This window comes from Gobio gobio (assembly GCF_949357685.1).
Source record: "Gobio gobio genome assembly, chromosome: 23".
In the NCBI taxonomy this organism is placed as follows: Eukaryota; Metazoa; Chordata; class Actinopteri; order Cypriniformes; family Gobionidae; genus Gobio; species Gobio gobio.
Genome location: NC_137119.1, coordinates 19,695,829 through 19,719,625, shown reverse-complemented (window position 1 = coordinate 19,719,625; position 23,797 = coordinate 19,695,829). Strand labels below are relative to the sequence as shown.

Genomic DNA, 23,797 nt, shown 5'->3' with positions numbered 1-23,797 from the left:
GCATAATACATTTTACTCAAAAAGCATAAATGGAAATGAAACAAACATTTAAACTTGCCGTTAGGACTGTTTAGCCGTAGTTGACTTTGTTTTATAGGCTCACTTATTTCTCCCAGATGTGATTTGGTGCCTGAAAGCCGTTTTTAGGTTGCTTGTGGTGTGGTCAGATTCAGATATATAATCAGACTTTTGATATTGCATTTACATATCTATACCAGTGCTAATTAAATTAACACAATGTAAGGTCAAAATGCTGATTGATTACACATACAAACTTTGATGTGAACTTTTGTACTAGCAACTGCAACATTACATGGTTTAAATCAGATTTTAAGAACGATAGTCTGAACTTCCCTGATGAAAGTGATACAGTATTCAAATCAGATATGTAGAAAAGTATCTGTTACAAACAACTTTGACCTGAGGACAGTTTATCATTAGAAGTTTATCTGAAGTTCTTTTTTTTTCTCCAGAACTGCATGTATTGACACAGCAACATTTATGAGGAAAAATTCTCACATTTGTTTTTTAATGTACAGTTAAAACTAATATTGTAAAATGTGATGGCAAAGCAAAATTTTTACTCCAGTCTTCAGTGTCACATTATCCTTCAGAAATCATTCTAATATGATGATTTGGTGCACAATAAATATTTCTTATTATTCATGTTGAAAACAGTTGTGCTGCGTAATATTTTGGTGAAAACCGTGATACATTTTTTTCAGGATTCTTTTTTGACTATAAATTTCAAAAGAACAACATTAGTTTGGAATAGAAGTCTGTAATCATGTAAAGTCTTTACTGCCGCGTTTGGTCAATTTAATTACGTAGTTGCTGAATAAAATTATTATTTTCTGTAAAAAAAAAAGTTTTGTTTCTTCTTGACTATTCAGTTTCACACAAAAAAATGGATACTGGTTTGTATGCCTCCCTGCGCTTTTTCAGAAATTCTCAAGGGAAAACAGCCATAATTCAATTTTCATAAGGATAAAAATATTTTGTTTGTACGTTTTTTTAATAATAAAAAAGTCATATAAAAGAAATATATACTCCAGTACATTTCTTAAAGGGATAGTTCACCCAAAAATGAAAATGTTGTCATCTCTTACTCACTCTCATGTTGTTTCAAACCTGTATGAGTTTCTGTTGAACACAAAATAAGATATTTTAAAGAATGTTGGTAACCAGACAGTATACCAGTATACTAAGTCTATGGGTGCCGTCAATTGTCTGGTTACCAACATTCTTTTTTTATCTTTTGTTTTCAGCAGAAGAAAGAAACTCATACAGGTTTGGGACAACAGCGTGAGTAATGACAAAATTTCCATTTTTGGGTGAACTATCCCTTTAATTCCCTCACTTAAAATGAGCAAAACGTAAATTTTTTTACCCTTTATCCTATTATAGCATATTTTTCTAAGCCTAGTCTCTTAACATAAAATGTTGTTTTATCAGCTGTATTTGTCACTTGAATATGGTTTAAAAAGAAGTCCTTGTGTTAACATATGCAGTGTTGTTGTATGCGGCAGACGGCTGTGTATTTGTCTAGTGGAGTGATGTGAATGTTGCTGTGTTTCCATGATTTCTCCCGGAGTGGGCAGTGCTGTGACTGGAGCCAGTGTGCAGCACATAGGGGCGTCTTTGTGCCTGAATTCAGACCCACCTCCTCCTCCTTACCACTAGCAGCCATTCTCCCTCTGAGATGGCACCACGATTTTCACACTATTTCTAGTAACCGACCTAATATGGCCAGGGTGACCTTAGTGGCATATATATATATATATATATATATATATATATATATATATATATATATATATATATATATATATATATATATATATATATATATATATATATATATATATATCACAGCTGTATAGTATATATAATATTGGCAGGAACACACTTCCTTTCATTACAAAAGTTATTTTTTTCCGCATTCTGTTCTTCCTGCTTCCTGGGGCTATTCACATCTATCCCCGTCCCGCTAACTAAAGGAGCATCCTGATTATTCCCTGATTGTTCACCAGTGCAAGTCCTTCCTCGCTCTTGTAGCGCCTCTTGTCAGTGTGTGTGAGGCCATGACTCAGCATTGCGAAGAAGAATGGCTTTATTTTACAGCTGTACGTTTCATTCCTGTGTCTTCTGGTGTTGTTACGCCGAGCACGCCCACTGTGTGCTGCAGGTGTTCTAAGATAAGCACGCTCAAACAAATGATATTGTTATTTTAGCCAAAGCAGAAAGGGAGGCATTGAGCTGGGATCAGAGACTGGCCTATATAGACTATATAGTGTGTTCCTCAAGGTCATTAAAAGGTGCCTACTAAAGCGTCCGTGGAATGTCTTTCTCACTACCTTCATGTTATGAACATAATGACACTCCCTAGTGATCTCACTAGGCATTACAAATTAAGCTCAAAGGAGACGGGGGAACATGATTAAAATAGAAACTATACAGCTGTGTTCTGACCGCTGGCTGCCTTAAAAATTATATGAAATCTACACTTACTCTATTGTAAAAGTGTTCCTGATTTTACTATCTATGATTACCCAGTGTGTGTTATTCTAATGTAGAAAAATTATTTGTTTTCGTAATATTTTATTAAAATGCCATTCCCTTTTAAAAGGTGCAGAAAGGTTTGGTAACACCTACTATTTGAATGTGTTTGTTACACTTCTGGTACATGTATTTACTATAGTAATAAGTAAATGATACATAATAACAAGTAGCCTAACTAACACCAAACCCAAATCCTAAACTTACATTAAAGTTAATGTTGTTAATTAAAGGGTTAGTTCACCCAAAAATTAAAATTCTGTCATTAATTACTCACCCTTATGTCGTTCCAGACCAGTAAGACCTTCGTTCATCCTACAGCAATTTAATTACCACTTTCAAGGCCCAGAAAGGTAGGAAAGACATCGTTAAAATAGTTGATGATAATACAGTGGTTCAACCTTCATTTTATGAAGCGTCAAGAATACTTTTTGCGTGGAAAAAACAAACAAAAATAACGACTTTATTCAACAATTTCTTCTTGTCTGTGTCAGACTCCTATGCTGCTGACGTAGTAAATACAGTCTAACGCCTCCGAGTAATGCCAGAAATCCGGCTTACCATTGGCCGATGCTGTTCACGTGAGCACCACGACGCATGCATGTGATGCTGACGCAGGAGCTGACCAACCTAAACTGCGTAGGAGACTGACACAGACGAGAAGAAATTGTTGAATAAAGTCGTTATTTTTGTTTGTTTTTTGCGCACAAAAAGTATTTTCGTCGCTTCATAAAATTAAGGTTGAACCACTGCAGTCACATGGACTATTTAAACAATGTTTTTCTACCTTTCTGGGCATTGAAAGTGGTAATTACAGTAAATTGCTGTCTATATGGAGGGGTCAAAGAGCTCTTGGATTTTCAGGGCGAGTAATTAGTGAACGAACCCTTTAATATTCCTCAGTACTTAATTGTGCAGTCATACTGCAACAAGGACACATTCAAATAAAGTCTGACCAAAGTTTTCTTTTCTGCTAATGTAACCTCTATTGTATTGCACTTTATCATTAATTCATTAATATAGTATACAGGAATATATTATCTAATGTTAGGAATAATTGATGAATTGTTATAAAAATACTGCATTATTAATATCAGAGCGCTCGCCAGAATCAGGTATTCAACAGCCCTGTATAAATTATGTTATAGAATATATTATAAACTAATAATAAAGTTTGAAATGCATAAAAATATGCTATTTGAATTTCCATTGGCCGTTGACATGAAAAGCAGCACACAGCAAGGGAAAAAAAGTGTTTTACAGGTTTAAGAGCCTTAGTACAGAAAATAATCAGGCACTGATGAAATATCTACTCAATGTAATGAAATAAGCAAAAGATTTACTTTTAATGATACAAACTTGAAAAATAAATATTTAACTGAATGTTCTATTTCTATTCTACTTAGATAGTAGATTCTAAGTAGAATACTAGTTTACTAGTATTCTACTAGTCACAGTGCATTTATCAACATTTTGCTTACAGGAATGACTGGCATATTGATCCATGCTTCCTTTTGTTGTTTTAATAATTTAGTTTTAAATGAAAACTGATTGTCATCTGTTTTGTTTTATCTCCAGGTACATGGACACCTTTCAACCCAGTGACCGTCAGATCAATTATATGTGAGTATTATTATTGTCTTGTATTCACAAAACCATACACTGTCTGTTTCTCGATATGCGCTTAATAGCGATTTTGTGTTCGCCATCATCAACCGTCAAAGATCAGTTCTAATACTAAAGAACGCAAGTACAGAAAATGCATGAAAGTACCCGGATGTGTTCTTGATATCGAGGATGCATTGAGTGCAGACTTCAGGGAATAAAAACATTAAAAATCCCAGAAGTCATCAGTGGCAGACGATGTACGGAAGCCTTAAAGCGAGATTCCTGCTGAAAGCTCGCAAATTTGCGACGGCTCATGAAAATAAACATTTTGTTTGGCATAATTCTAATACCTGGAGAATGCCTGCGGTACTTTTTAACTCAAAGAATCTTTACATTCAGTGTGTTTACATGCACCCTAATAATGAGATTATAATGGGATTTTGGCAATATTACGATTCAACTTTACCTCAGGTAAACGCAGTACTTCGATCTAACTTCTATGATTAAGCTCAATCGTGATAACCATATTCGCATTAAACAACTTGACTAAAATAGGAATACTCCACATGTCTTCATTGGGTTTGTGTTTACTTTGAGTAAGACTTTAGCCGAATTAAGATAATCAGCAATTACTGTTTACATGATAGTTTCTTCGGGTTAATATCGGAATATTGTTGTCCATGTAAACGTACTGTATGTGGCGTACGCCAATTTTAATCGCAATAAACAGGCATGTAAACACCTTAATTGCATTATTACTGCTCTAACCAATGTGCGCAAGTGCTCGGTTCTACACGGATGCTGTGTGTAGTTTTCTCTTCTCCAAATCGCTAAACTCTGTCAACACAACTCGCTGCGCAATCTCTGCTCTGTATCTTCATCCAGACGGCACGAAGAACGCGATGGCAGCGTGGGCTAACCAGGTGTTGTACCGAATTCTGACCCCCCTACCAGATTATTACCCCCCTAGTAATGGTAGGTTTAGGAGTAGGAGTAGGAGTAGGGGAGGGGTTGGGATTAGGGGTGGGGTTAGATTAGGCAATCAGGTAGCGACTTCAATGAGGGGGGTAATAATTTGGCAAGAGGGTCGAAATTCATTGCGATGTTCATCACGGCACCGAATAATATCCAGTACGTCCATAAAATGTATTTTGAATTTGATTTAAGTAGATTGGCCGGTAACATGCATACTGTATACCTATCTGAGTGTACTATAACCATACTTATTAGCAAATAATCCGAATAATGAAAGTTGCATGTAAACTGGAGTGAAGAGTTCTGCTCGGGTCTTATAAACATCTTCCTGCCATTAAGACCTTATTCTGATTATTAGAAATAATTGCATTATTGGGGCACATGTAAATGTAGTCATTGATGGAGCGAACATTAAATATTCATGCTCAAGTAATAAATGATAACAATAATATAAGTAAATATTTGAATAGGTTATGAAAACTGTGATGTTCATAAAATCACAGCACTTCTCAATTCTCACAAAGATGCGTTTTGTGTCCTTGTGTCCTTCCGAGTTTGTTGTTTCAAGGTAGCCTGGCAAGACCAAGTCCATTCTTTGCGTTCTTAGAATTGAGAAACAGCCATTCTCTGTCCTTTTCTCCTTTGTCCCTTAATCCTCTGTTTGTTTGTGAGCTCCATGACAACCTAGATCGTTTCCTATTAGCACATTTAGCTTATAAAGGTTTAGTTGTTTCAGCTCAAACTGGAAGCGTGTAGCTGTCCTTTGCCTTGAAAGTAGCTCAGAAAATGGAAGGTTTTTGTCATAAGCAACAGAAATCAGCAGAGCTTCTCTTGAGAAAGTTAGTCGATTATAATTGACTGTGTTTAATGATTCTTCACCAGAATAAGTCGATCACTTTCAGCTCATTTAAAGTTAACACACATGGGCATCGTAACAGCTCAATTATGATCATTCAGGGATACATCTCTTCCTGTTTTTTCCATCTCAGATGGTTTTAAAGATTCTGTCTAGTACTCAATCTTTTCAAATCCAGGGCAGGTCACCAGTCGCATTACCTCAAAAGCAAAGTAATACAATAAATCATGAAATTTAAGGATTAAATGTGACCAAACATTCCCTAAATGCTTTCTTTTCTTTTCAGCTATGTTTGATCGGGAGAACAAAGGCGGGGTCAACTTCAACGAGTTTGCCGGTGTTTGGAAGTACATCACAGACTGGCAGAACATCTTCCGCACCTACGACAGGGACAACTCAGGGTTTATTGACAAGACCGAGCTCAAACAGGCTCTCACCGGCTTTGGTGAGTTCGTAATGCTTACTTATTGACTGCTATTAATGGAAAGCCGGAGGTGATAGATGCATTCAGTGAGGTGTTTAAGAGAAAATCCTGTAGGAATGAGAGGCAGGGGCATTGATGCACAAAACCAATAAAGAGGAAGGACAAATAAACTGATGGAACCACTGATGGAAAATTATTAATGTCACCCTTGAGGAAAATTCTGAGATAACTTTGAACACTTCTCTCTTTGCACAGGTTATCGTCTTTCAGATCAGTTCTACAACACACTGATAGAGAAATTTGACCGTCAGAAGAGAGGCCAAGTGGCTTTTGATGACTTCATTCAGTGCTGTATTGTACTACAGGTAATGGTCTGTGTTATATGCAACATTTGCCGTTTGTTTATGAGGACAATTCATCCAGAAACGAAAATGCTGTCTGTATATTAACACCCTCATGTTGTTTCAAAACCTTTCTTCTGTGAAACACAAAAGGAGAATTTTTGAAGAATATCCTGCCCATGCTTTTTAAAATAATAAAAGTAAACGGGTACTTGGACTGTCAAACTCCGCAATGACAAAAAGAACCTTAAACATACCATAAAAGTGGTCCATGCAAGTTGTGCGTTATATTCATAATTTTTAGATATTGTTTGATAGCTTTGTGGGAGCAACAAAGAAAATGTTTGTTCTTATTTGCAGACACTCTTGACATTTGCCATTGAATCATCTATCAATGAAGAGTTCATGATAGATGAATGTATGTTTCGTGAATTAATATTTCTTAAGAATCAGATCAATGAAACGACTGACCAGTCTGCATGATTTGTAAGCTGCTTCTTTATTTTTAGCCATTTTTACCCAGAAACACATTTTGAGTTTTATACTCTAAGGGCCAGATTTACTAACAGCTTGCGCCAGCGCAAACCCTCTTATTGCGTTAAAAAACTACTGTCAGGATTATGGCTGCACGATTAATCGAAATCGAACCGCAATCACGATTTGGGTTATGTGCGATTATGAAAGCGCAAAGGCTGCGGTTTTAATGAAATAAATAAATACCCAGCGTGTCAGTGAAGAGCGGCTCTGTGATCAGTAGTAAACGCTGCTCCGTCTGAAAGCACTGCGAGTTTGAGTCGCTTATAACGTGCTTTTAAAAAAGCAACGTGTCAAACATCTTCACAAACTAGCAGTGTGAAGTGTTCATAAACCTGTTGTCCTACAAAATACGTTTAATAACACGTTTTAACTCACTTCATATAGTCAGTCGAGCTGATGTGGCTTATCACAGAATGTCAATCAGCACTGCATACTTTATTATTATGAAAATACCAGAGAAGGCTTGAAGAACTCAAATACACCATATCTTGTCGCAGAAGTATTATCTTCATGTTTATTATTAATCAGTCAAAGCGTTTCTATCTTAATTTTTTTCAGCCTACAGCGCTTCACATTAGGGATTTCCTGAAAACAATGATTACTTCTTCTGAGGCAAATGTGGAGTTTCTGCTCAAGGGCGCTCTCTGGCTTCCAGTATGAATTATAGATTTATTTAGAAGTATTTCTTCTTATTATTTTCTACCCAAAAGTTTAACAATCCATACGTTTTTCTTCAATGTACAGGAGTTTTAATCCCCACAGTGGATGCATAATAGGCTCATATTTCATATTAAAGACATAGACTTTAAGAAATTGATATCACAGATAAAAAGCACAGATTTTTATAATATATATATTTTTTACAATAAATCCTTAGACCTTTCTAATGATTTTGAGTCATAGGCTGTCTGCATATTAACAGGTAACCCCCATGTTGTTTGTAAAATAGGTTTTCTAGTAAAATATAATTATAATAATAATAATAATAATTATTATACCGTTATATTTATTCTTAAATGCTATTTTAAATTTTTTATAATGAAAATGTTATTGTAATAGTAATATTTCTTATTTTTACTAAGCAATAATAATAATCGTAATAATAATTATTAGCTATATTAACATATAAACACAAAATGTTATATACACACTTTTCATTTGTAAAAATAAAAAAATAATAATAATCGCATTTTAAATCTAAATCGCAATTTTAACCAGAATAATCGCAATTAGATATTTTCCCCAAATCGTGCAGCCCTAGTCAGGATTTACGATAGAGACACGCAGTGATAAATTAGCACTGAAAAGGCATGGACACAGTTATTTTTGCGGCTGACCTTATTGCATATGCATTTGTAGGAGTTTCCCTTTCAGGTGCAAAATGTATGAGAGGAGAGTATTTAAATGAATCGCGCAAGGTGATGTTTTGCGTCATTATTTACCGCCCAAAAAAAGCACAATAGCTAATTTGCCCTGTTTAAATCTGGCCCTAAAAATGGATTAAAGTGCCCCTATTATGCTATTTTAAAGAGATCATGAATTGGCATTTTGGTTTGTTTCAACTGGTTCGGACCAAAGCAATCAGTGTGGTGTGAAAAGGAACCAAAAAAGCTGAAACATGCTACAATGTATAATTGTTTGCCCTTGGTTCAGACCAAATTAATCGAACTAGAGATGTGAAAGCACCCTAAGAATCACCGGCCTGCCGACGTGCTTACGTTTTGGTAGCCCGTCTGGAAAACACATAGCCCCGGGACGTTGGGCTTTGCGAGCCCTGGCCCATACATGTCCAGAGTCTGATCACGAATCGCAGCACAATGAACCAACAATACCTCAAATAAAGGATTCTCCAGCCTGTGACAGCGTGCTAAGTTATGTTCAGTTAGACATGTACACATAATCAATAGATATCAAACGATCTGTAACAATGCAATACTAGCACATATAAAAAAAAATTTTTACTCTCATGTGTTGTTTCATTCATTCATGTAATCTCATCCTGTCTGCAAATCCAGTCTCTTGTTTACAATTGAATCCATGGTGAAATGAAGGAACAAACATGCAATGTCTTACCCACGTGAGCTGGATATTCATTAAAAATAAAGTTCAACCACACATTCCTAATATTAGAATCCGAAGGAAGCTTATGCAGCGACCATGTTCTTCCACAACCAGGCACAGCGCTATATCTTGCTGTCTTTGGCATGTCCGTTTAGCTCCATGTAGGCGTAGATGGGGCTACAGAATCAGGCGTACATCTTCTTCTGTTGAGGCGGCGTTTCACCACACTCTGACGTCACAGCTTGGCACATTCTGAGATCAAGCTTTTTCTGGGCATGGTGTCAATAAAACGTCTCGGTTACGTATGTAACCCTCGTTCCCTGAAGGAGGGAACGGAGACGTACGTCGGAACTGACCGACGAATTGGGATCTGTTTCAGAGACCAATCTACTTCGAGTGTATTAAAAACGAGCCAATGGACATTGGCATGCGGTGCACGCATTCCACGCGCCGCCCCGCATTGCGGGTATAAATACGGAAGTGGAAGTACCGCATATTGTTTTCAACTGAGGAGCCGAGAAGAGTGGCTCGGGCCTTCAGCTGAAGCACAGCACCTGGCGACGGGACGTACGTCTCCGTTCCCTCCTTCAGGGAACGAGGGTTACATACGTAACCGAGACGTTCCCTTTCAGTCGGTCACGTTCGACGTACGTCGGAACTGACCGACGAATTGGGATCCCTACCAAAACGCCAGGGATGCTGGCCCTTCCAGCGCCCTGCCTGAGCTCGCTGGACCACTCCTAAGTTGGAGTGGGAGTCAGGGCTCCCGGCAGGGAAGGACAGTCACTGCTGTTCCTGCAAGACCCACTCAGCGTGACTATAGGATAACGCTGGGAAAGCGTGCCCGTCTCGGGAGATGGCACGCTGCGGAGCCACATCCTTCAATGGAAGGAGAGGTGGAAATACGCATCAGGACTAACCTAACCTAGGGTAGTGCAACTATGGAAAATCTCTGGGGTGGACCCAACCTGATCCCAGGGGGGGAAGAACACATCCCAGAGATGACAGAGCGGGCTCTGTCGAGGGAAGACACGGGGCTAACCGAGCAGGGTAGCAGATACCGTGGAGAATACACATATGGGGTAGCCGTGAGGGGACCGCAACATATGGAACCCAGCCTACACACACGTTCCACAAGCATACGGGTGCAGGCCTGGCGCCAGACGGCCGCGACGTCTGGCACTGCAGGGGTGACGGAGGAGCTCGACAGGGTTAGCCGTTTCCGGGGAACACAACTGGAGAAGATAGACGCACGTATCCGGCCCAGAGGGCGGGAGTGGCGTTGCAAGCCGACACTTAGAACGGGCACTTAGCGCTACTGGCCACTGGGGGCGAGGATGCGGGAAGATACCGGCTCTACACGGAGGCTATAGAATCTAGCGAACGTGTTAGGTGTCGCCCAGCCCGCAGCTCTACAAATGTCTGTCAGCGAGGCACCTTGAGCCAGCGGCCAGGATGAAGCAACACTCCTTGTTGAGTGTGCTCGCACCCCGAACGGGCAAGGTACGTCTTGGGACTGGTAAGCCAAGACAATGGCATCCACTATCCAGTGGGCCAACCTCTGCTTGGAGACAGCCTTTCCCTTCTGCTGACCTCCGTAACAGACGAAGAGCTGCTGTGAGGATCTGAAGCTTTGAGTCCGGTCAACGTAAGCGCGAAGAGCGCGGACGGGACATAAAGCTAGGGCTGGGTCTGCCTCCTCCGAAGGCAGCGCTTGCAGGTTCACTACCTGGTCCCGGAAGGGAGTGGTAGGAACCTTGGGCACATATCCAGGCCGGGGTCTCAGGACAACGTGAGAGTTGGCCGGCCCGAATTCTAGGCACGATTCGTCGACCGAGAGTGCATGCAGGTCCCCTACCCTCTTGAAGCCAATGCAATCAGGAGAACTGTCTTCATGGACAGGATTTTTATCTCAACAGACTGCAAAGGCTCAAATGGGGGACCCTGAAGTGCTCTGAGCACCAGGGCTAAGTCCCAAGAGGGTATCGAGGTAGAACGAGGAGGATTTAGTCTCCTCGCACCTCTGAGGAACCTGACGATTAAGTCGTGCTTACCTAAGGATTTACCGTCTACTGCATCATGATACGCCGCTATTGCTGCGACGTACACTTTGAGGGTGGAGGGAGACAGCCTTCGATCCAACCCATCCTGCAGGAAGGAAAGCACAACGTTAATCGAACACTTTCGGGGGTCTTCCCGGCGGGAAGAGCACCACTCGACGAACAGGTTCCACTTCAGAGAGTAGAGGCGCCTCGTAGAGGGGGCTCTAGCTGAAGCGATGGTGTCTACCACTGCTTGTGGTAGGCCACCTAGAACCTCCGCGTCCCGTCCAGGGACCAGACATGGAGATTCCAGAGGTCTGGACGCGGGTGCCATAGAGTGCCCCGCCCCTGAGAAAGCAGGTCCTTCCTCAGGGGGATCGGCCAGGGAGGGGCTGTCGCGAGGAGTGTGAGTTCTGGGAACCAGGTCCGGTTGGGCCAGTAGGGCGCAACTAACAAGACCTGCTCCTCGTCCTCCCTGACCTTGCACAGTGTCTGTGCGAGAAGGCTCACTGGGGGGAACGCATACTTGCGTAGGTCCCGGGGCCAGCTGTGCGCCAGTGCATCTATGCCTAAGGTACCTCCGGTCAGGGAGTAGTACCACTGGCAATGGGTCGAGTCCGGAGAAGCGAACAGGTCTACCTGTGCAACTCCGAAGTGGTCCCATATCAGCTGGACGCTCCGGGGGTGGAGTCGCCATTCGCCCGGAGGTGTCGACTGGCGAGAGAGCTCGTCGGCTGTCTGGTTCAGCGCACCTGGGATGTGAATGGCACGAAGTGACCTCACAAACTTCTGACTCCACAGGAGGAGATGGCGGGCGAGCCGGAGCATGCAACGGGAGCGTAGACCACCCTGACGGTTGATGTACGCAACGGCCGCAGTGCTGTCCGAACGGACCAGTACGTGCTTGCCCCGAAGCGGTTTCTTGAACCGGGCCAGGGCAAGACGTACCGCCAGTAACTCTAGGCAATTGATATGCCAACGCAGTTGGGGCCCCGTCCACAGACCCGAAACTGCGTGCCCGTTGTACGTGGCCCCCCAGCCCGTGGATGAGGCATCCGTGAAGGCCACAGCATGCCTCGACACCTGTTCTAGGGACACTCCGGCCCGGAGAAACGAGGGGTCTGACCACGGACTGAAGGTTTGGCGACAGTAAGGAGTAACTAGGACCCGGTACTGACCGCTCTGCCACGCCCATCTCGGGACTCGGTCGTGCAACCAGCGTTGAAGCGGTCTCATATGAAGCAATCCGAGCGGCGTTACCGCGGCTGCAGATGCCATATGCCCCAGGAGCCTCTGAAATAATTTCAGTGGGACCGCTGTCCTGCCTTTGAACGTATTCAAGCAGTTCAACACTGACCGGACGCGCTCCGGAGTGAGGCGCGCCGTCCGGCTGACCGAATCCAGCTCCATACCGAGACAAGAGATCCTCTGCGTGGGACAGAGTTTGCTCTTCTCTCGGTTGACCCGAAGTCCCAACAGGCTGAGGTGACTGAGCACCATGTCCCTGTGTTCGCACAACTGCTCCCGAGACTGGGTCGAGAATAAGCCAGTCGTCAAGATAGTTGAGTAAGCGAACGCCGCGTTCTCTGAGCGGAACAATGGCTGCCTCTACGCCTTTCGTGGAGACGCGAGGCGACAGGGACAGCCCGAAGGGCTTCAGGTCGATCGCTGCGAACCAATCTTGGGGACGGATGCACTGAAAATTGCGTTTCTGCATTAACATCTTGAACGGGAGCTTGTGCAGGGCCCGATTCAAAATGCGCAGGTCCAAGATTGGCCTTAACCCACCCCCTTTCTTGGGTACAATGAAGTAGGGGCTGTAGAACCCCGACCTCATATCGGCAGGAGGAACCGGCTCGACCGCGCCCTTCGCCAGCAGGACATCGATCTCGGACCGCAAGACATGGGCATCGCTGCTCCGCACGGAGGTGAAGAGGATGCCCCTGTACTTGGGAGGCCGGCGTGCGAATTGAATCGCATAGCCGAGTCTGATGGTACGGATGAGCCAGCGAGACGGCCTGGGGAGACCTAGCCAGGCCCCCAGAGACCGAACTAGCGGGATCAACGGCACCACAGACGTACCCGGGGTGAGGCAGCGAGGTGGAGTATTCAGACCCGACTCGGGAGGCCCGGAGGCGGCCCGGAGTGTTGCCTGAATACTCCAGGTGGGGCAGAGAGTGGGTGAGAAGGCCCGGGGGCGTCCTCGGTGCCCAATCTGCTGCCCCCTGGCGAGGGGTGAGAGGGGAGGAAAGGAGTGGCAAGGCCCGGGGGCGTCGCACACTGCCAACCTGTCCCTCTCTGGGCTCAGGGAGGGAAGAACTGCTCTGAGAATGTGGGTACCGCTGGACTCCGGGGAGCCAGCGGTAGGACCGAAACCAAAAAAAATATTCTCCCCCCCGGTCCTCCTCCGGGGTGCGGACACCGTCTCCCCGAGCAATTCCTCTCTCGCTGGGCTGCCCGTTTCAGGGTCGCTTGCCCTTGTGCTTGCTAGCAGGCTCGCGGGACCCTGGACGGGTTGGGCACCTCCCTTGCGCCCGGCCACCTGCTGCCTGGGTGGAGGCGGACGCAGGGTGGCGCCCTCGACGACAAGCAGATGGAGGTGCTGCGGCCGACGACTGGGTGTAGGCAGCAGCTGGTCGTCGGGGCAGATTTTTTTTTTATTTTTTATTATTATTATTATTATTATTATTTTTTTTTTTTTAGCCACCTCTGTCTGCTTCTGGGCCACCAAGAACTGCTGGGCGAAGTTCTCGTTGGCGTCGCCGAAGAGGCCAGCCTGACAGACAGGGGCAATGAGGAACCGAACTTCGTCGGGCTCACGCATATCTGCCAGGTTTAGCCCCAGCTTCCTGGACCACTGGTGTGGACATCGCCTGACCCAGGGAGCGTGCAGTGACTTTCGTCACTCCGGAGAGCGAGGTCCATCACCGCACGCAGTTCCTGCATAACCCCTGGGTCGGGACTACCCTCATGCATGCAGGACAGAGGGCAGTGAGAGAGGGAAAAACTTATACAGGTTATGGCCCTTTTGGTGTTCCATATTTTGACACCAAATAGTTCCATGCTGTTAAATTTTTCCAATGCACATCCGGGCAGCCACCCCGGAAAGCATTGCTGTCAACTCTGAATCTGATTCAGCATGAGCACACACCATTATAGTGGGAAACTCAGCATTATCATTTCCAGCGCATAACAGCCCTCTCTCCGATGCAGCAATTGACATCTGTCCTCCGCCAGAGCGCCAAATGAAACGCTAGATCCCCTTTTTTTTTTTTTTTTTAAAGGACCAGCAATCCCATCTGTAAGCTACCAGCAGGCATGTGAGACAATGAGCGTGGCCGTCAGACTTGACGGCACACGGCGCGCTGAACAATCCAGCCCATATGAAAGAGCAAGGTGAACAACGCGCCGACGTGGTCATGTTCTCGTGAGAGAACATGAACCACCCACAAACAAAGTCTCAGCACGCTCGTGATGCGATAGAGGAGTGGGGGCCCGAAGAGATGTACTCGGCGGGGAAGCCCCACTGTAATCCTCAGGTCACCAGCGCTTATTAGCCAAAGTAATCCTTTTCTGGAGCCCCAGAAAAGAAACTAGATCGGGGAATAAGTGAAGGGACTCAACCCCGTTTGAGGTTTCATAGTCTCGACCGCGCATCAGAGCGCCGAGTGACGCGCTGGGTTGCCGTGACAACCCCCGCTATCAGCCGGCGCGAGACGGCACACGGCGCGCTGAACGCTCAACCCTTACGAGAAAGGTGAGACGAACAACGCGCCGACGTGACCATGCTCTCCTGAGAGAGCATGGATCACCCACGAACGCAATCACACATGTTTATATGTGAGAGAGATCGTGGCCGTCAAATGAGGACAGGAAACAACCGCATCCAGAAACACACGGTTTGAATGACATCTTGAAAAAGACGCAGGGTCAAACCGTGTTGCTCTTTTAGTGACAGAGAGAAGAGAAAACCGCTCCGAACGTGCCGAGGCACACAGGGGAATAGCCGCGGCTTACAGCGGTTTAAAGGTGCAAGCCCGCTGTAAGCACTCAGAGGGAAACGCCCAGCGAACCAACAGTTTCACTTCTGGTCGCGACCACCGCTGTACAGCACCGTCACACCGACACAGGAACAGGTAAGCTGATCTTCTCTCGTAATGTCTTGAAACTCGTTCGTAGAACACACTCTTCGCAGGAAGCATGAAAGCTCGGCTCCGAAGTTGAAAGCAATATGCGGTACTTCCACTTCCGTATTTATACCCGCAATGCGGGGCGGCGCGTGGAATGCGTGCACCGCATGCCAATGTCCATTGGCTCGTTTTTAATACACTCGAAGTAGATTGGTCTCTGAAACAGATCCCAATTCGTCGGTCAGTTCCGACGTACGTCGAACGTGACCGACTGAAAGGGAACCTTTTCTTTGACTAACAAGGACGTTTTCAGCTCCGAAACTTACAGGATATTCTTATATCACGATGAACTTTTATATATCAAAAGCTGAATGAAAAGTTGATTTCTCAATTCATGACCCCTTTAAAGGTTCCTGGTTTTGGAGGGCTCTTACAATAGGTTTACATGCTTGCAAGGTCAAAAAAACTTTTCTCATTAATATTCTCATTATGTGCATATAACCTCATTTCTGAAAATGGTTCTTTTGAAGAGTCAGTCTCTCTAAACCCCTCCTTTCTGAAATTCTGAAATAAAGATGTAATGTAATGGTGTCATTCACTGATCTCATTCAGAGTCTAATATTTTATTTTATATGTGATGTCTTATGAATATCGCCTCATTGATAATATTAGCCCTGTGAATGCACATCTTGATATTAAACAGTGTTGTGATAATATAAAAAATTGGCATATGAATCTCAAAAATGGTGACATACATAAGTTTTATACTATGGTGGCTTAAACTAATTCAGACATTTGGTCACATTTGTTAATGAATTGGTCTGATCTGGTTCTTGAGTTCAATGCTCTGATTCAGTGTTCCTGTTACAGTGGTTCAGTTTACAGGAGGGGAAGATTATGAACGATAAACTTACATTTTAGTCTGTTCCTAACATAAAGCTATCGTTTAACTTTCGAAGACTTGGAATACATTGCTCTTGACTTACATAGACCACGTTTATAATACGTTAATGGTGCTTTTGTGTCCTTTTTTAAGCTTGAACACTTGAGTCCCAATTCATTGTAATTAGAAAATCACAGTCTTGTTTATGTGTTCAGCAGAAGAACGGAAGTCAAAAGGGTTTGGAACAGTTCATAATGCAGTGTTGTACACCTAAAACTGATTGGGTATGTTTATATTTAAACAGAGGTTAACTGACGTGTTCCGGCGATATGACACAGACCAGGACGGCTGGATCCAGGTGTCGTACGAGCAGTATCTGTCAATGGTCTTCAACGTGGTATAGCACAACACAAGCACGCCTGCACTCTCCTGTGCCAAACGCCAAACGTCCCTCCCCATGCAGTCTTCAACAGAGACTAGTCACTACTACCCTCTACAGGACAACACGGGGACGGGATTTTTATGACTCTTCATTACGTCTGTCTGTCTGTTTGTTCGTCTGTTAGTAGCCACATTATCATATTTCTTAACCGTTATTATTGTAAGAATTATAGAATATCACTCTCTCTCTTTCTCTCTCTCTGTGTTTAATGAATGTCGCCATTGTGAAAATCATATTAAGACTCAGTTGCATGCTTTCTGATAAAACTTCTTAATGTCAAAGCATGAACTAATGTTTCTTTCTTTGGCTGAATTTATGTTTACAATGAAATACTGTGAGTGCAGGTTGTGTTCGCCATGATAAAATCCTTTTATTTGGATTGACTGTCAGCTCTTCCATATATTTGTAAAGAATTATATTTTTAATCTGCACAATAATGTAATTCAACCTTTTATTTTAGGAAGGAGGTACATATGCTTTTGTATGCCTTTTTCATGCATGATGCCTTACAACTGTTAAAATAACAAAACAAAAAAAAACTGTTTTATTAAAAACTGGAACATGTTTGAAAATTAGTCTTTTGTTTGTATGTGCATCTTTTCATGAATGCTATTCATGAGATATTTGACAAAAGATAAATGAGTGTCATTATTGTCAAATGTGATCAAGGAATATATTTTTTTAGGGGTTCTCTTTATATATAGCACAATTCTACCCCCTAGTGTATAGTTTTGTGTAATACATGCATGGGCATGCTAAATATACTTCTACATTAGCAATCCATTAAAACGTTAAAATAATGGCCTATCCCTAGATAGCAGCAAACATTTGCTTCTCCGCCTCCACTTTACTTATGTATGCACGCTTTAGCGCTCCACCTTAATCGTAGGGGAGACCGGGGAGTGTAACACGGCTAGTTTTTGTCATGATAACTTCAAACCCACACGCTAAAACAGTTAGTTGTGTTATGGCTGCTTTGGCGTGGGAATAGTTATAACAGTTCATTAAAATGTTTCTGCATTGTGTGCATAGAACACTTTGGAAACTCATGGTCGGAATAAGTGTGGGTCAGGTGTGCATGTTGTCAGTTCTGGGCCCATGAAGCCTATAGCTGCACCCCAGGGGCAGCCATCCACATTTGCGACAACTTTGACAGTGAATGAGCCCTTATCACAGGAATACTGTACACAAATATGCACAGCAATTGTTCTTGTGCTAAATTTAAAGTTCTAAAAGCTTGTTAACATTTTAGTGGGGGAAATGTCTTGCTATTCGCTAAGCTTTTCTGTGTAAAGTTATATCCAGTTTTACAACTTTGTTGAAAAAACCCTAAAACAGCCGCAAAAAGGATGAGCGACTCTTCAGCTTCCTCAGCATAAATAAAATGAGAAAAGTTAACAAGAACGAACATTAGTATTTTTATACATATGATACGCTTCACAATTCTGCTGTTAAAGCCTCAAAAACAACAAAAATCATTCATATTTACTTCCAGTCAAAGTGCTTCACCGTAAACTTGACCTTTTCCATTTTCTTTCTTTTTTTTTTAGGTAATCAACATTATGGCAATAAATGTTTTTTTTTTGTCAGCCGAACCCCTTACACGTAAATGATTTACAAGTGTATATAATTGGGCCAGTAAATGTTTTATTGTTTAATTGTTTATAATATATAAATAGTTGTAAATTACAACTGTAAAAAATAAAAACCTTTAGTTAGTTGTGAGCAGAAATAACTGCAAGGCATTTCTGCCTGATGCACCACCCATTGTTGATGTTTCGCTCCTTTAATCCTGGAACATCTCTGGGTGGTGAAACAGCGGCAGGGACATCTTCATACCGCCCCCTTCAGCCAGCCGTAGGATCCTTCTCTCCCCCACACCTTGTCCTTTCTCCGGAGCCAGAAGCTCCCTTGCTCTGCCTCCTCTGCCAGATCTTTTAGTGCCTTTGACAAACTGGCGCCTCTGACACTGAGAGAATTCAGGAGCCGTTGTGTGGAAGTTCCAGTAAAGCCTAGATAGCCGACTTCCACTGTATAGCTGAAAGCACTCCACCCTGCCTCTGCACGCAGCTGAAAGGTCTGCATACTTCTCCTTCTTCCTCTCAAAAGCAGACTCCAGACCGTCTTTCCATGGCACAGTCAGTTCAACCATAATAGCTGTTCTTATGATAGTACACCAGAGCACGATGTCTGGCTGGAGGAAGGTTACGGCGATCTGCTGTGGGAACTTCAGAAGATCAGCTCTCAACTCCCAGTTGCCTCTGGGTGACAGCAGGGACCACTCCTTTGTGGTGCTGCTTAGTGCCTCACCACCTTGCCTTGCAAACTGGTTCAGACCATGAGATGTTGCTGGGCTGGCCCTGTTGGTTTCCACTTGATGACTTCAGCTGATTTTTGCAGGACTTGGAAACTTAGCCTTGCCTGAGGCATCCTCCACAAATCGGCCCATGTCACGACCCTGTCGATGGCGGCCTCCCTGTTTGTCCATCTCCCTAGCTGGCATTGGCTCACGCCTTTGATATTGTAGCCCTTCTCTTCCTCTCTCATGACTATAATATAATATAATGCCTTTTTATTTACAGGTGTGTTTCATGAACCCCAAGGTCACCTTTAAAAAATTAAGACAAACCTTGTAAAGTCATAATGATGGTTGGAGAAACAGGAAAGTCCTCCCTCATCGATGCAATATTCAACTAGATCATGGGTGTTGTAAAGATTTGGCTGGAGGTGGCCGAGGTATCAGAGAAAGCTGAGTCTCATACAGCAGAAGTGACTGTTTATGAGGTTTATGTGCAGGACAATCCATTCTCTCTCACTGTTATTGAACCACCTGGATTTGGTGATACAGAAAGTGAAGATAAAGACAAAATATATATAGCGTGTCAGGCACACGATTGAGCTTGCCTGGAATATAAATGGCACGGAGTGACCTGGGTCGCTGCTGAATCCAGAGAAGGAGATGGCTTGTGTGTTTTGATATGTGATGTGTCACGTGAGCCCATAGAAAAGGCAAGGTCTGACCAAGGGTCTCAGAGGTAAAGAGAATGCCGCTGAACCTGGGGGGACACCTGGCGAACTGAATCGCATGGCCGAATGAGTTAGCAGGATGGGCTGGGAAGCACTATCCAGGCTCCGAGATGTGTGAATGGCACCAAGGGGACAACCGACGTACACGTGGAGAGGCAGCAAATGGAGACACTGGGGCCCAACCAGGGAAGCATTGCATCCTGAAGTAGAGGCAGTGAGTGTGGTGTGACACTTACCTTGCTCCAAGGGTCCTGTGAGGGGGTGGCCAGAGATGCGCGAGGAAGCAGGGCGTCCTTGAACTGGACGACAGGGCTGGGAGTGAGGAAGCATAGTGTCGCTCATTGCCAGACCATGCCTAATATCGCCTGTCTCAGGGCCGCTTAGATGGACACTTGGAAGGCTTAGCGGCGGCCTGAAGAATGGGCTGCGTCAAGATGTTACTTCTGGCTGCTCCAGAGCAGGTGTATACACCACAGGGGGATGCCCTCGGCGATGAGCAGACTGGGGGTTTGTGGTGGCCTGGTGCCAGTGGTGTCACGCCGGGGCAGGATGTGTTTGATGGCCTCCATCTGCTTTTGGACTGCCGAGAACTGCTGGGACTTTGATTCAGCCATGTGGCAGTACTTTGCGGATGTAGAATGTCCACTTACCCCATGTGGTCCCAACATTGAGGATAGTGAGAGTGGAGAAGGCTGGGAAGAAAGTGCAAAAACAATGGATGATCAGCCTGTTTATTTCAAAGTTAACAGCTGTTGTTGAAGAATTCTCTTTCCATAAAAATTACTTTGCAAATGATTAAAGATTTCAGAAAAGGCTTTATTCACACCAAACACAGCAATGAAGCCGGAGGGCCGTCAGCCACCGGCCCTCCTGCTACTTGAATTTTCTGTCATATATATACCATAGTTGTCTTCCTATTTTGGTAACCACTGTTGTCTTCCTAACATGGTAACAACCCCCTGGCTCACATATTACCACATTCTAAGTTCTAATTCTGTTCCTGTCCTTCTAAAGGGCATTCTCAAAGTCAGCACACTTTTAACCACAGTCAGCAACCATTTGACCACCCTTGAAACATCATTACACATTTGAACATAATAGTGTCTTTTCATTAGCCTTAAACTGCTAATTTTTAACTAATAAAATCTTCTACATTCCCCCCTCTGGGGCTTAACTTAGCCCCACCTTTACTAACCTTTTCCCAGATGTGTAGGTTTCAGAATCCAGTTTTTTCAGTTATGCTACCTAATGACTTAAAATAAGTCACTCAGTTTCACTACCAATGACTAGATTATGCAACCACACTCCGGAGGAATATTAGAACCAAACATCTCCTTCCCGATTTTGCTTTGTTTTCTTTTTATGGAATGGAGTAAAAGATTCTAATTTCCCTAATTCCTATGTCTTATCATCAGTACATTGTTATAAGCGTGAGTGTGCAATTTGTTCAGCCTTGCCTGTGGTTGTCACAGTTATGTAGTATAATCAAACATCAAATCATACATTATACTATCAAAAGTTCTTTTTATATTGTAGTCATCTTCTTCAACCCAGATACTTTGCGCCCTTTGGGGAGGGGTTAGGCTCATCATTCATCTTCTTCGTCCTCATTGGAGGTACTTGAATCAACTTCCAATGCTTGCAACCTCCAGTTTGATTTATCAGGCCAGTCTTTATTGTCCATTGGTTCTCATGGTCCTGAATACCCTCAGATACACCTGGTCACCTTGGTCAACTGGACAAGATGTTTCTGTCTCCTCACTGGGCTGCTTTCTTTTTTTCCTGTAAATATATAGCTTTACATTTTGCAGTTAGTTTCCTCATATAAGCTCTTAATTCCATTTGCAATTGTTCTATAGGCGGTCCTTTGTATCAATCAATTTTAATCAATCAACCTCTGCAATATGGTACAGGCATGGGTCGACCCGTAAGCATTCCATGCGATGTTAAATGTATGATTCTGTTAGTTTGCATGCGACAAGTCATTAGTGCAAGTGAGGCCCTTTAATGCAACCAAGTCTTTGTTGCTGCAATACTTGTTTTTACATTTTTTTTTTAATTTTTTTATTATTAAACGCCAACCCGTTATCTGAACTTATTTCTGATGGTATTCCAAATCTAAGAATTTACCTCTTTTGTATGAAATTTGATTACTGTTCCTGAACCCTCATCCGAAGATGGTACTGCTTCTATCGATCAATTATCACAAGCATATATCGTTTACCTTGTACTCGCTTTATCATGTCCACATAATCCATCACCAGATGCCTAAAATTGTCTACCATCGCATATAAATATGGAGACCAATATCCTTGTTGTTTTAATTTTTCTTATCACTTCCCCCCTCGCGCAGTGATCAAATCCCTGCGCATTTGAAATGAGAATGTTCAAAAGCATTGTTGGTGCAACAATCTGTCCTTCATGTGAACGCCAAATATCGTTTTCATCTTTTTTTTTTTCCCTATCTGTTTTGGCCCCCCTCTGATACCACCTAGAATGTTCATAAGGGCCTGCTTGCTGCTGTATTAGAACAATATCTTCCAGTTGTGGTTGTGGTTCTATCAAAACTACTGGAGTAAGTATTGCCACTAAACATCCTTAAATAGCTCACTCTCAACAGTCTCTATTGATTGGGATTTTGCTATCATTTATGTTTGTACTCTTGATTTATAATTATTTCTTGAGTAATCCCCATTAATTTTGTTTCATACAAGACTTTTATGAAATTTTTGTCAATAGAGTAAAAATTTAATGGATTTATTGTTGAATTCCACTGGCATTGTTCAGCTTTTTTCATCATTGGCTGTAAATCTTTAGGCTTCCTAATTCTTTCCTGTATAAAGATATGTGGAACAGATTATGGTACATTGAACCAACTTTTTTATAAATTCATTTTCAGTTATATTCATTGCTGCTCCCTGTTTACCTGTTATGATGTATTTTGAGGTAATCTCAATTTTTTGACTGTCCGTTTCTTTTTGCCATTTCTTTTCTATTTTTTCATCTCTTTCTTCGTCATATATCATAGTACAGTGAAATCCTGACTTTGGTAACTGAGCTTAAGAAATCTGCGCTTCAATAAACTTTCTCCATTTATTAATGATTTGTCTTACATAATTTTCTATTTTTCCTATCCAGTATACATTTGCTTTTGGCTCAGAAATCATCATTTGAGTTTCTATTCCTTGTAAGTCTATATACATTCCTTTTGGAAAACACCAAATTTGAAGTCCTAATTTACATAATACATCTCTTCCTAACAAGTTTACAGGAGTTTGATTTGATACAAGAACTGGTAAGGTCACACTTTTATTTTTAGTCTGTAATCAAACTGGAGTTGTCAGAGGAATTAACTGTATTTTTCCCCTGTCTTTGCAAATTTTGAGCGGGTCGTTGCCAACCACCCCACCTTTCACCCCTGAGTGACTGTTGCCATGGATTGTTTGGGCAATTGGTTTTGTTATATCCAGGCTTGTCACAACCCTCTCTGTCCTTGGTGGGGGAAGCTGCACAAGTCAGTGGGTTATTTACAGAGGTATTCACAGAAGCATTCACAGGAGCACTGCCATTTGGTCTGACTCTTCTCTTCAATGGGTCTCCTTCTGGATTCCCAGTCTTTTGCTTCCATTTTTTTTTATTGTCTTTGCACACATATGATTGGACTTTCTGTGTCCCCCAGCTGTCTACTTTGGTTGGATACTCCTTTTGCAATTCCTGTCATATTACCGGACGATATGCATCAAAAACAGTCTCATCCATATAGCAAGAGTTCACAGTTCTGTCTCGTTCAGAGACTTGAAGAATTTCTTCCTTTTTTTGATCCACTTAGAATTTTCGCCAGAAGTGTTTTAATGTCCCTCACAGATCACAATTTGCCCATTGTCTTATCCATTTCCCAGCTCTCTCCTGGAT

General features: G+C 42.9%; 1 protein-coding gene across 1 annotated transcript in view; it reads left to right on the top strand.

Moving 5' to 3' along the window:
• The window catches only part of pdcd6 (programmed cell death 6), a 30,895-nt gene extending 13,380 nt beyond the window's left edge, over nt 1-17,515 (top strand). The window contains exons 3-6 of the mRNA XM_079805749.1: nt 4,138-4,182; nt 6,285-6,443; nt 6,678-6,787; nt 16,721-17,515. Of these exons, the coding sequence (XP_079661875.1) occupies nt 4,138-4,182; nt 6,285-6,443; nt 6,678-6,787; nt 16,721-16,819 (413 nt within the window). The 3' untranslated portion in view covers nt 16,820-17,515. The remainder of the gene's footprint in view (nt 1-4,137; nt 4,183-6,284; nt 6,444-6,677; nt 6,788-16,720) is intronic.
• Nucleotides 17,516-23,797: the final 6,282 nt, after the last annotated feature.